General features: G+C 41.1%; 1 protein-coding gene across 9 annotated transcripts in view; it reads left to right on the plus strand.

The window, feature by feature from the left end:
• Positions 1-13,855, plus strand: part of LOC138761815 (E3 ubiquitin-protein ligase HECW2-like) — a 333,777-nt gene that overhangs the window by 293,248 nt on the left and 26,674 nt on the right. Inside the window, exon 24 of one of the 9 annotated variants that reach the window (XM_069934597.1) lies at positions 3,417-3,547. The exons of the other annotated variants lie outside the window; for them this stretch is intronic. Within the exon in view, the coding sequence (XP_069790698.1) occupies positions 3,417-3,423 (7 nt within the window). The 3' untranslated portion in view covers positions 3,424-3,547. Of the gene's footprint in view, positions 1-3,416; positions 3,548-13,855 lie in introns of those variants that run through there. 9 annotated transcript variants of the gene reach the window in all.

Here is a 13,855-nt window from a genome sequence, read left to right on the forward strand (position 1 = left end):
AAAGATGCGTATACAAAGGAGAGAAATATAAACAAAGAAGGAAGTGCAAGCAAACTGACTGCAATACAGCAAATAATAAATGTGCCAATTCAGAGTCCTTAAATGAGTTTGTTGTTGAGGAGTCTGATGGTGGAGGGATGGGGTTCCTGAACCTGGTGGTATGAGTTTTGTGGCACCTATACCTCTTTCCTGATGGCGGAGCAAGAACAAAGCATATCCTGGTTGGTGTGGATCCTTGATGACTGCTGCTGTTTGTCCTCCACCAGCAGTATTCCATCGAGATGTTCTTGATGGTGGGGAGGGTTTTGGCTGTGATGTTCTGAGCTGTGTACTGGGATTAGACTCCCTCTGTTGTTGATGTAATCACAAAGAAGGCTTGCCAATGGCTATACTTTGTAAAGAGTTTGGGGAGATTCGGTTTTCACCAGACTCTCAGAAACTTCTACAGGTGTACCGTAGAGAGCATTCAGGCTAGTTGCATCACTATCTAGTATAGAGGTGCCAACGGTCAGGACAAGAAAAAACTCCAGAGGTTTGTTAACTTAGCCTACTGTCATCAGTCTTCCTACTGTCATCAGTCTTCACGCTGTCAAGGACATATCCAAGAGGCGCTGTCGAGGACATATCCAAGAGGCAGTGTCAAGAAAGCAGCCTCTATTCTCTGGAACCTCCACCATACAGACCATGCCCTCTTCACTCCGCTATCATCAGGAAAAATATACAGGAGCCTGAAGACAAGGGCTCAATGCCAAAAAGACAGTTTTTTCACCTCTGTCATCAGATTCCTGAATGAAAAATAAACTATAGACGCTATCTTACTTTGTCTTTTTCTGCATTATTTTTATTTATTTTGTAAAGGGGTTTATATAAATGTTTGAACGGAGATGCTGCTGCAAAACAATGAATTTTGTGACATTCGGCCTTGGCATTGGCCTGCAGATCTCCTGGTGTGTTAAGCTAGGGCTGAGATTGCTGTCCCCCAAAACCCACATCCTCTGCATTTGTGACCAGTATGACACTGACTGTTGTTTTACCAGGACTCCTTCATGGCAGAGCCAGGAGGAGGCATTCATCCTCACCTTTGGAACTTAACTCTTTAGCCTTCATTTATCCCAATGGGCGACACGGTAAGAGGAGTGGTTAACACAGTGCTATTTCAGCTCCAGCGACGGGTTTTGAATCCAGCGTTAATTGGGTGGCACGAGTTTCAATTTCTGGAATCAGCTTATACCACACTGTTTCATTAACATTTTAAATTATAATTTGGAATAACATTGGTAGCTGAGTGATTCAGATGTGATCCTGAGAATTCTAAACAGACAACTATTGAGCAGATTACTGGTTTCTTCTGATGTTAAGGCTGTCTATCATTTTCCCGTGAATAAGAAGAGTATGGCGAGGTTTTTCCTTTGATCAGCATGACCTCTCTGGGCAATTTGCCACTTAATTGTAGATATTTCAGTTCTAGCAATGAAGAACAGCAGAGAGAGTAATTTCTTGGTATCACATATATTGATTGGAATTGCCTGAAGATGGCTTTAAGGATTCTGGGTCGAAGGAAAATTGAGCAGAATTATTCCAAATCATTAAGAATACAGATGGAAAAAAATTAGGAGAAACTGTTTTGGTTTCAGGATGTATTAATTTTCAGTTATTGCAAAAAGAAGTAGAAATAACTTGAGGCAGCACGATTAGTGCCACGCTATTACCATGCCAGCGACCTGGGTTCGAATCTGCCACTGTCTCTAAGGAGTTTGTACGTTTTCTCTGTGACCATGTGGGTTTCCTCCAGGTTCTCTGCTTTTCTCCCACATTCCAAAGATGTATGGGGTTAGTAGGTTAATTGGTCATGTCTGTGTGATTGTCGATGTGGGCTCATGGGCCAAAGGGCCTTTTACCATGCTGTGTCTCTAAATTTAAAAGGGTGTGAATTGCTTGTCTTATGATCTATAATTGACCCCTCATTAAATCAAAAAGATGATGGAAGTAGATTCACAAGAGGAGATGAATGCTGAAATAATGATAGTCCTGATTTTTACAGAGTATGTAACCTTCCGTGAAGTGCCATGTTTTAGTACTAGATATTCTTGCTGTATTGCATGTTCAGAATAAGTCAAATGTTTTTTAAAAAAGAGATACTGAGATACATTAGTATTACAAGAGATCGCTGTGTTAATTATTTTGTTCATTGGGTTGAACGATGAATTTTTGCAAACTCGGAACTGCAGAAACAGTCAAAGCCCAAGCCCAGGATCAGTTGATACTCCTGCCTCATATTCTCAATCATTGATTTCACCTGATGGACAAGCTATATAAATTGATAAATCACTCTAATAATATTCTTATCTCTGATGGGTGAAACTCCAATCCATTTACTGTATATGAATGTTTAATTTGGCTGAAAGTCCAGTACAATCCTGAAGTGATGCATCTCAGATGCCATCTTTCACATATGATGATAGATAATATTGATCCCATGAGCTTTCTAGTAGTAATTGTGAAAATATTCTTTTCTGTGTTTGAAAATAACTTCATTGTTCAAATATTTACAATAATCAATGATTGCAAAATGCCTGAGATGAATAAGGTTCATTTTCATTTGGTGACAAAATCAATCAACCAATTTATTTACTTTGATTTCACCAGCTGAAAGTCATTTGAACAGTCAACGAATAACAGCCACATCAATAACTGACAAATATAGTTTGAAAAATGAATAAATTGAATTTAATCTCCAACGTGGCTCAGTTTGTACCTTTTACTAATGTTTACAGAAAAAGTGATGTTCAATGCAGTCTTAACATATATTAATAGAATGGTCATTTTCTCAATAATGACAAATCCTTTTTGGTTCTTGCGGTTTGAATCATCCTGGAAAGTCCATAATTGGTTGTTTTTGAGATCCTCAGTTAACCGAGATATTTTTGGTCCCAGAAGTGACATCTGTTCAGCTCCAAAATTTGTTTTGGATGATTGAGGATTTTGAGAATCCTCATTTATCTGAAAAAAATTTGAAGCCAAAATGACGTCATTTCACCTCTGAAGAATTTTGTATAAATGAGGAGATCCAAAACAATCAGAAATCCTCAGTTATGCACATTTTTTTCAGAGCCGAACTGACATCACAGGTTGAAAATGTTTTGGAAAAACCTCAGTAGAATTTTGAGTTTTTGGCGTTGGATTTATCTTATTTTGTTCAGGTTTTTTTTAGTGAGAATTAAATATCATGCTTAAAAAGCCTGATTTGCTGTTGCTTCTGGGCTATTTTTTTTTAAAAAAAGACCAGTTTTCTGAAAAAAACTTCATCTGAAATAGGCCTGGTCCCAAACATTTCGGATAATCGGAGTTATACTGTCTAATATATTCTGTTATCCTATTTCTTCAAGTTAACATATAAATGTTAATTTTTTTTGCAGGCTATGAAATCCTGAGACTGGCAATACCTATTTTCTGAAATTTTCGATGATTTTTTTTTTATGAGGTACAGTGCACATAAAATTAGAGAAACCTATCCATCTCACTCAAGGCCATCCAACATCCAAAGTTTTTTTCTTCTGTCCATTGACATCCTAGCAGGTCTTTGTCACAAAGGTATGTGGTTGTTGCAGCAAAGAGCTGATGAAATCCTCATGGAGTGCAATTTATTTGTGTGGGAAGGGACTCTGCGTCTTATTTTCAAGGAAACAACAATGAACCTTGAGCATCTTTCTCAACACCATTTCATCACCTTGGCGTCATCTTTTAATACTCATCAAGTCAGTCATGAGGCAGAACTGACCTTTCAAGAATTTTTGAAGTGACAACCACTTTCCCCCACTCATTCCAATCCTTTATCTTCCTTGCACAGTCCTGGTATACTTGCCAGACCAAAAATTGGATGCTATTCATCTATAAAAATCCAGTGGTCCAACACGTAACATTGAACATTTAGAATGACATTGGGACATGTAAAGGTAGGGGATAGTGTGTGCCTTGACTGCCATTCAGGCTCAATGAGAAGATGCAAATTAAAGTGTCCTACTATACTTGAGCTGTTGTTGGATGCCTGCCTCTAAAAGGAGTAATTGAATCTTCCAGATCAATTTATTCATAGTCAAGGTTTCAGTGCAAGTTTATTTGTCTCAAAATGCCTAGTGTGGTGAAAAGGGTTCTTCTGCAAACAGACTAACGGGTTATCTCTAACAAGCAGAAAGTTATATAAATTTACAGTGACAATGAAAGAAAGGTCAATTAACAGCAACCAAGAACTGTGTGATAGCACATTCATTCAGGAGCCTAATGGCTACAGGGAAGAAACCATCTTCAACCCTGCTGGAGCACACTTTCGCACACTTAAGGTGTATCCTCGATGGAAGGAAGAAGAAGAGTGTGTGTTTGGGGTGTGATTGGTTTTTCAGTATTTGCTGCCTTTCCTAGGCAGCTAGAGAGATGAAGTCCATGGAGAAGAAGAGGGTTCATATTATGTTCTGAAAGCATTCACTATCTTCTGTAGCTTCTCACCACATTGTGATGCATCCAGTAAGTCTGCTTTCAATGGTACACCTGTAGAACTTATTGGGGGGGTGGGGGGGGGGGGGGCGTTAAAAATTTCCTTAGTCTTCGAGGAAAGTAGAGGCATTAATGTGCTTTCTTAATTGTCACTCACCATGGTTGTTCCAGGTCAGGCCACTGGAAATGTTTATTCCTAACAAACCTATCTACTTTTTCATCTTCAGTGCTATCCTGAAGTCACTAATCATCTCTTTCATCTCATTGACATTGAGAGAAGGATTGTTATCTTGGCACAGTGCCACTGGATTTTCAATCTCTTTCCATTTTCCGATATTATTCTCAACCAACAACTGTGGTGTCATCAGCAAGTTTGAAGACTGATTTGGAACAGAATTACACTGTACAGTTGTGGGTGTTGAATTAGTATAGTAAGAGACTGAAAACATCCTTGAGAAGCTTCGGTGTTGAATTTGATCTTGGAGAAGATGTTATTACCCATCCAATCTTTTGGTTAGGAAGTCAAGGATCCAGTTGCTGAATGGGGACACTGATGTCAAGAAGCTTTGGAATGGGGTTGCTTGGACTATGTTATTGAAGGCAAAGCTATAGTCTATGAACAGTAATCTAACATAGTTGTCCTTGACATTCAGCTGTTCCAGGACTGCGTGGAGAGCCAGGGAGAGGAATTGTTTGGCCAATAGGCAAATTGAAATGGGTCATGACTGGCTGTTCGGCTCCAGTTGATGTGAGGCGTGACCAGCTTCTGAAAGTACCATGATGGTGGATGTCAGAACCACTGATCGATGCTTATTTAAGTTCGTCGTTATGCTTTCATTCAGTACTGGTATGATGGTGGCTTTCATGAAGCAAGTGGGGGCTTGTGTCTTTTGTAAGGAGAGATTAAAGATGCGTAGGCTTATGTCTGCCAGTTGATTTGCCTAGGTTCTCATTACAACTCCCAGGGCTCTGTCTGGGCCAATTGCTTTCTGTGAGTTCACATATTAGAAGATCAACCTGACTTCAGTTGTAATGACTCCCATGGGTGTGACATCACCTGTAGCAACTGATGAGAAATAAAGCAAGCATAGAACATGGTTAACTCATCGGGGATTGTTGCAATCGGTGCAGTTGGCCATTGCTTTGTACTCCGTAAAAGTGCGCATTCCCTGTTATAGTCGCCCACACGTCTGTGATATTCTCTTGTGACTCGAGCTTGGTGCGGTATCATCTCTTGACTTCTTTAATGGCCTTGCAAAAACCATACTTGAATCTCTTGTGGAGGCCTGCGTCTCCTGACTTGAATGTTTCTAACCTGGCCTTCAGCAGTGAGCCGACTTTCCGATTCGTCCAATAAGTCTGGAACCTTTCTTGGGTGGTGTATCCCCCCCAGGCATCCACCTCTGCCTTTGTCCTTTTCGAGGTCAGTGTCTTTTCCCATCCTGTAGCCCTCAATGCTGCTTTGAGCATTCCATTTGAGGCCCACTAATTGAAGTATTGGTTTCCATTGAAGAGCAACCCTTTAAAGATTCCTGTCAGCCAGGACTCTTACAATTATTCTCAGTTGCTGGACACAAATATACTAAAGCTTCAAGAGTCACTCTGTACCCTTTACTTAACTAGAGCATGTTTTATTATGAATGTCAGAAAGTCTAGCTGTTCATGGGAAGACAGAAGATGAGCAATAGAAAAAGATGTTAAAATAGGAAAATCCATTATATCCTTTGAATCAGCAAGTTGTAATTGAAATCATTAACATTTTACGGCACTAGTGACATTTCATATATTTTTTGCAAGACATGAGTGAATTGACATGACTTTTTGTTCCAAGGAATTTGTGGACTTGATCACTAACTTGTGATGCCTGGCGGCTGGGATTTATTCTTGATGTGACACTGTGGCTCTGTGTCCTCAGTTGAGCATAAACTGCAACACATCCTGCCCTCTCAGCATATTATTCAACAGTGAGCAATAAAGGTCAAAAAGGCCATTATTATTTAATGGCCTTTCGGAGCACTTTTAATGATCTCTCAGTGTTGTGAATGGGAATTAATGCAACCCTCCCCTCCACCAACCAGTCTTTTGACATTGTATCAGCTCTTTTTTGTGCATGGGACTAATAAAGAAACTTTGATAGTTTCGTTGACCCATGACTCTATTAGTGAAATCTGTACTGCAACTCTTGTAGTTAATTTACAGTGGTGACACCTACAAAAACTATAGTCAAGAACAGCAATAAAAGTACTGATAAAGCACCAATTGGAACTCCATTACAAGTAGACTTCAGTATTGTGTAAATTAAGCTTTCTGAACAATTGATCTATGTTCTATGATCAAATAATATTGGTGTTAGGTTCAGATAAAGATTGAGGTGTTGCATAGTGTGATACAGTACCCAAACGTGCTGGAGAAACTCAGCAGGTCATGTGATTCAACACGTATGTGTACTGTCATGACTCAAGAAGCAACCAAGGTTATGTATGGACTATCAAAGCAAGATACCTACAATTCCTGAGGAAAGACAGTACTTCCATCTTCACTGAGAAGTCAGAGCACATGAAAAGATGGCAAGAACACTTCTACGAGCTGTTGAATAGACCAGGAACCATCACCAATGAAGAACAGGGGAGAGTACACCCTCGACCCATATTGTTCGAGCTAGATGCTCCCCTTACTCTACAAGGTTATCAAAACCATCAAACAGCTAAAATCCAACAAAGCACCAGGGCCAGGCGGTCGGTATTGGAGCTGAGATCTACCAGTATAGTGGAAACCCACTGACATGCCTGCACCAGCTGTTCACAAAGTTGTGGGGAACTGCAGAACTACCACAAGGCCAAAGACGTACCAATTGTGACATCTATAAGAATAAGGGAGACAAGAGAGATTGCAACAATTATTGTGGCATCTCTTTTCTGTCAGTTGTGGGAAAGTGCCTTGCGAAGATCATCCTTAGATGTTTGGTGTGCAACATTAATGATAACATCCTTCCAGAAAGCCAGTGGTTTTCGAACAGGCTGTAGTACAGTGAATATGATCTTATCACCGATGCAGCTCCAGGAGAAATGTGTTGAGCAGCAGAGAAGTCTCTATGTCATATTTGTTGATCTAACCAAAGTGTTTGACACTGTTGGTAGATATGGTCTGTGGAAGCTCTTATCAAAATTCAGTTGCCCCCACCCCCCCAAACCTAACCAACATCATCCATCAGTTCCACAAAGGTATGGAAGGCTGCATCAATATGTATGGCGAGTTGTCAGACCCATTTCCCATCAGCAACGGCATAAAACAGGTTTGTGCAGCTCTTCGCTGCTGTTCTTCATGATGCCACGTCAGACCTGAAGTTAGGGGTCTTCCTACAAATGAGGGCTGGTGGCGGGCTCCTCAACCTCGCAAGGCTGAGATCAAAAACAAAAGTCAAGGACATTGTGGTGCACAAGCTACAGCTTGATGATGACCATCCACTCGTTGCCCTCTCTCTTGAAGACTTACAGGAGATCACCAGTTGCTTTGCCAGTGCTGCCAAGAGTTTCAGATTGACAATCAGCCTGAAGAAGCTGGAAGCTTTGTACCAACTGGCCCCTGGCTCAAGCCACGAAAATACAACTGTCCTCATTGAGGACACTCGTCTCAATTCCGCCAACAAGTTTTGCTACCTGGGGAGCACAATAATCCTCAGCTCCTCTAGATGTAGAGATTGGGTCAAGAACCAGAAAGACTTGCTTTGTCTTTGCTCCACTGAAAGATTGGATATGGACACAGAGGATTAGGTTAGCCACCAAGTGCAAGGTGTATAGGCCCATTGTCATGTCAGCCTTGCTATATGGATGTGAGACGACGTGCCCATATCAGAGTCACTTACGTCAGCTTCACCAACTGCAGCAGCGTCACCTAAGTTCTCTGATGAAGATCACCTGGCGAGACAAAGGCTCCAATATTGAGGCCCTTACTTAAACAGGAATGCCAGCAGTTTGAACCTTGCACTGGGCAGGACATGTTGTCAGAATGCCTGACGGAAGACTACCCAAGGATATCTTGGACGGCCACCTGTCCAGTGGTACCCGAAAATGAGGAGATCAGTGACTACAGTGCGAGGATGTTCTGCACTCGAGCCTCAAAAAAGCTGACATTGTCCCATCAACATGGGAGGATCTGGCTCAAGATTGCTCATGGTGAAGGGACGCCATCAGAAAAGGTGTGGATGCTGCTGTGTAAAAGCTCAAAGGCAACAGAGGGAAGGCACAGGAAGCACCACCACAGAGTTTCTGCCCCTGCTGCCCCTCCAGGCCTCACCTGCCAAGTATGTGGCAAGCAGGGCCCGTCCAGGATCGGGCTGTACAGCCACTCCAGGTCTCGTATATCAAACACCACAAACTGACTGGAAGGAAGCATTATCATCCTTTGGGATGGATAGTTAGAAGAAGACCAGCCCTTGACCCCAGTATCTGCAGATTTTCTTGTTTTAATTGCATTGCAATGCTGGATTTATGCAAATGAAAGAGGAAAGTATACACTAAACATTAGGACTCCCTGGAGCATTGATGAACAGCAGGATTTTGGGATCCAAATGACAGAATTGGACAGAGTGGCAAAGGAAATGTACAACATGCACTGAGTTTAAAAGCTGGGAAGTCCTATTACAGTTGTCTAAAATATTTCGCCAGTCACTAATGCTGGAGAAACTCAGTAGGTCAAGCAGTGTGGTTTATGTAGCAAAGATAAAGGTACCTAACCAACGTTTCAGGCTTGAGACCTTCATCAAGGTATGACAAAATGTAGACAGGCACCCAAATAAAATAATGGGGGGGGGGGGGAGCACCATCCCACAGACAGGAGGTAATAGGCAGATAAGGGAGGGAGGGTGCATCAGCAAGCAGGGGGAGTCAGTGGTGGAGAAGATATTAGAATCTATTATAAAAGAAGAAATAAAACATAATAGTATTTGAAGTCTGAAGGGGAAATCATGCTTGACTAATCTTTTGAAATGTGACGAGGAGGGTGGACGTGGGAGAGCCAGTGGATGTGGTGTACTTGGACCTTCAGAAGGCTTTTGATAAGGTCCTGTACAGGAGAATGGTATTGGGGGTAGGGTGCTGACATGGATTGAAAATAGGTTTACAGACAGGAAACAGAGTTGGGATTAACGGGCCACTTTCGGAATGGCAGGATGTGACAAATGGGGTCCCACAGGGCTTGGTGTCCTCAGTTGTTTATCACATATATTTTTTTTAGATAAGAGGATTATAAACTTGTAGATGACATGAAACTGGGTCACGGTGTGAAGGGAATGTCAGGAAAATGCAAGGCCACTTGGACAGGTTAGGTGAGGGGCAGATGCATTGAAGATGCAGTTTAATGTGGATAAATGTGAGGTTATCCACTTTGGTGGCAGGAATAAGAAGGCAGATTATTATTTAAATGGAAATAAGTTAGGGAGTGGTGAAGTGCAACGTGATCTAGGTGTACTTGTACATCAGTCACTAAAGGTTCAACAAACTGTGAAAAAGGCAAATGGCATGTTAGCCTTCATAAAAAGGGGAATAGAGTATAGGAGTAAAGATGTCCTTCTGCAGTGGCACTGAATCCTGGTGAGACCACTCCTGCAATATTGTGTCCTGTTCTAGTCTCCTAATTTGAGGAAGGACATTCTCACTACTGAGGGAGTGCAGCGAAGGTTAGTTTCCAGGATGGCGGGATTGACGTATGCCAAAAGGTTGGATAAACTGGGGTTAGAATTTAGAAGGATGAGGGGAGATATGATTGAAATATCTAAGATTATTAAGGGATTGGACATGATAGAAATTGATTACATGTTCCTGATGTTGGGGGATACTAGGATAAGAGGCCATAGTTTAAGAATACAGGGAAGGCCCTTTAGGTCAGAGATGAGAATTTTTTTTTTACCCAGAGTTGTTGGTCTGTGGAATGCTTTGCTGCAGAGGGTGATAGAGACGGGTTCTCTGGATAAGTTCAAGAGGGAGTTAGATAAGGTTCTTGTGGACAGTTGGAATTAATGATCAAAATGAATGACGATGCTGGCTCGATGGGCTGATTAGCCTACTTGAGCACCTATTGCCTATTGAAGAGGGATGGCTGTGAATGGAGAAAGAAAGGGGTGGAATGCTGGAGGAAAGAAGGCAGAGGGAATGGGAAGGGAAGGAGAGGGGGGAGTAGGCTAGCAGAAACCGGGGAAGTCAGTATTAATGCCATCCAGTTGGAGGGTGTGCAGACAGAAAATTAATTGTTGCTCCTCAAATTTATGGGTGGTCTTGGTTTGACAGTACATGAGGCCATGGATAGACATGTCACCATGTGAGTGGGCTGCATAATTGAAATGGTTGGCCACTGTAACTCTTGCACACTGAAAAAATGTGCTCAATGAAGCTCTGATATGGAGTATTATGTGCAATTCTGGTCACTATGCTATTGAAAGGATGTGGAAGTTTGGAGAGTATGTTGCCTGGATTAGTGAGTATTAGCTATAAAGAGAAGCTGGACAAACTTGGATTGTTTTCTATAGATTGTTAGAGATTGTGAGACCACACTTAGAATAAATTCAGTTCCGATCGCATCGTTACAGGAAGGATGTGGAAGCTATGGAGAGGGTGCAGAGATGTACCAGGATGTTGCCTGTATTGGGAACTATGTCTTTGAACGGAGGAAAGTTTAGGGGAGACACCAATGGGTAATTATTTTTTACATTGAGAGTTGTGGATGTCTGGAATGCATTGTCAGGGGTGCAGGGGTGGTGGTTGAGGCTAGAACAATAGGGGCATTTAAGAGACTCTTAAACAGGGATGAAAGAAAAATAGAGGGTTATGAGCTTGGAAGGGTTTTTTTTTGCATAGGTATGTAAAGCTCAGCACAACATTGTGGGCTGAAGGGCCTGTACTGTGTTGTTGTGACCTGATAGAAATTTACAACATTGAGTAACCTTCCAATGTTCCTCACAATCAGAATCTTTCTCCCAGGATGGAAGTCAAATACTGGAGGACATAGGTTTAAGGTGAGTGGGGGAAAGTTTGAAGAAGATATACAAGAACATTTTTATAGCAGCTGAGTTGCTGGATTGCACCATGGAACTATGATTTCTTCTGTAATTATTCATTTCAATCTTTACCTCTTGCATTCACACTTATTTCCAACAAAAATATGCCTTCCTATTGTTTCTTCCATGTGAACTAATTTGGAAACAAAATCACTGCCAGTTCAAAAGTTAGTTGTTCATTTGTTTCAGCTTTTATCAGCTGCAATACTTCAACCAATAAATTTAAATACATCGAGCATGCTGTTGTAGATAAACATACCATATATTTTAGCATATAAGTCGACTGGTGTATAAATCCACTTCTCCCTTTTTTAGCCTAATCTTAAGGGTATATCTGGTGTCTAAAGGAACACCAGTTTGCTTGGCAAATATCGGAAACATGGATGAAACCCCCATGAATTTTGACATGGTAGGCAATAGAACAGTGGAATGGAAAGGTGTTAAGACTGTGCAAACTAGAAGTACAAGCCACGGAAGGACCAGGTTTAAGGTGGTGTTATCGTGCATGGCCAACGGGACAAAGTTAAGACCGATGGTAATCTTCAATTAAACTGAAAATGAAATTTTCTGCAGGTCGTTTTGCAATTTTGCTTGAAAAAGGATGAATGGATGGAAATGGAGTAAAACTATAGATAGAGAATGTGTGGAACAGGCAGTTATGCAAAGAACGGAGTTTGCTGGTGTGGGATATGTTTCGTAGCCACTTAACTGAGAATACTAAACATGGATTAGCACTACATAATATTTACATGGCAGTTAATCTGGGTGGTTTGACATCTATTACAACCTCTCAATGTCTGTTTGAACAAGCCATTCAAAGACCATGTGCGCGAGGAGTGGAATATATGGATGTCGAGTGCAGAAAAGTCATTTACAAATGGTGGGGCAGTGCATGCTGCATTACTTGATGTGCTGTGTAACTTTGTGCTCAAGGCATGGAACAAAGTTAAAGTAGAGACTGAAAAAAATCATATAAAAAGTGCAGTATCTCGTGCAATTGATGGCAAGGAAGATGATTTGTTGTGTGACACTGACAGCGAAGCTGAAACTGCCTCATCAGATCAGATTGTGATGACCGTTTAAACAGTGAAAGCATGGGATGTGCTGGCTGCCATCCTTACCTCAGACTTTGATAGACAGAGTCATTTTGAAGGGTGCCAAATGTTATGTTGGGTCGCAGTTGGGTTTTTTTTATTTTTAAAGGGTCAACTTTATGCCGGATTGGATTTTGAGCTGAATTTAAGGTCTCAAAAGTATATCTGCCGTATAGGTCAACCCCCAATTTTTGAGGTTTTTTTTGGGTTTCACGACTCGACTGAAACACTGAAATACACTCTATTTACTATTTCTGCAGTGAATATCACTCTGTCCTCTGGTTGTATCAACAAAAGTATAGATTTTTCAGGGCAAATCTTAAAAGAAATATTTTGTTTCTATTTTAAACATTTGGTATTTCTATTACTTTCACATAATTGACATGCTGGATGGAGCATTTTGTCCCATCTCTCCATCTATTTTCTTATATTATTTCAGCTTAACTCGGGTGAAATAATGATAAATGATTTTGAGAAAATTTTGACCAGTAAATTTCAGAGCTACAGTCGGTGCAGCCAGAAAAATAATATGCATTCAGTCAGAAAATTCAGCAGAAGTCATTTTCTGAAGATGAGATTTTTCAACAGCTGGTGTGAAGAATTGAATTCAATTTGTGGAAATTTATTCTGGAACAACCAACTATTTGTGCCAAGGCCCTACATTGCTCTTCACTCTGTCTCACCTGGTCTCAGAGAATGAAAAATAGTAACGCGGCCATCAGACCGGAGTATCATTATAACCAGCTGCTTCATCAAATCATACTGAACGCTACTTCAATTATTTTGAATCTATGAATAGCGCAGTATTGTGGAAGTGTAAAATATGGCTTAATTCATCCTGATTTCATGACTTGAGATCCATCAAATTGTACTCTTATTAATTCAATAACCTAAATGTTTCCCCATAGATTTTCTGAATACTGGCCCATGTCCTTTGATTTATGGAGAAACGCTTGCTTAAGTGCTATGTCACAGACGGAGACCATCAGGCTGCCAATGTCCTGTTCTTCCCTCCTCTTTCCCTCTGACGCTGCAACTTGTTCTTTCACATGTGCCCATCAATTCCCCTTTTGAATCGTTTACCAATTTAAATGTACCAAGGGGTAGAGTCGTCAGTTAATCTACGAGTGCATCTTCAGCAATGTGGGAAGAAACTGGCACAGCTGATGGAAATAATGTCACAAAGAGATTGTGTAAACTGCAGGCAGAACCTGCACTCAGAGTC

This window comes from Narcine bancroftii, chromosome 4, assembly GCF_036971445.1.
Source record: "Narcine bancroftii isolate sNarBan1 chromosome 4, sNarBan1.hap1, whole genome shotgun sequence".
Classification (NCBI taxonomy): Eukaryota; Metazoa; Chordata; class Chondrichthyes; order Torpediniformes; family Narcinidae; genus Narcine; species Narcine bancroftii.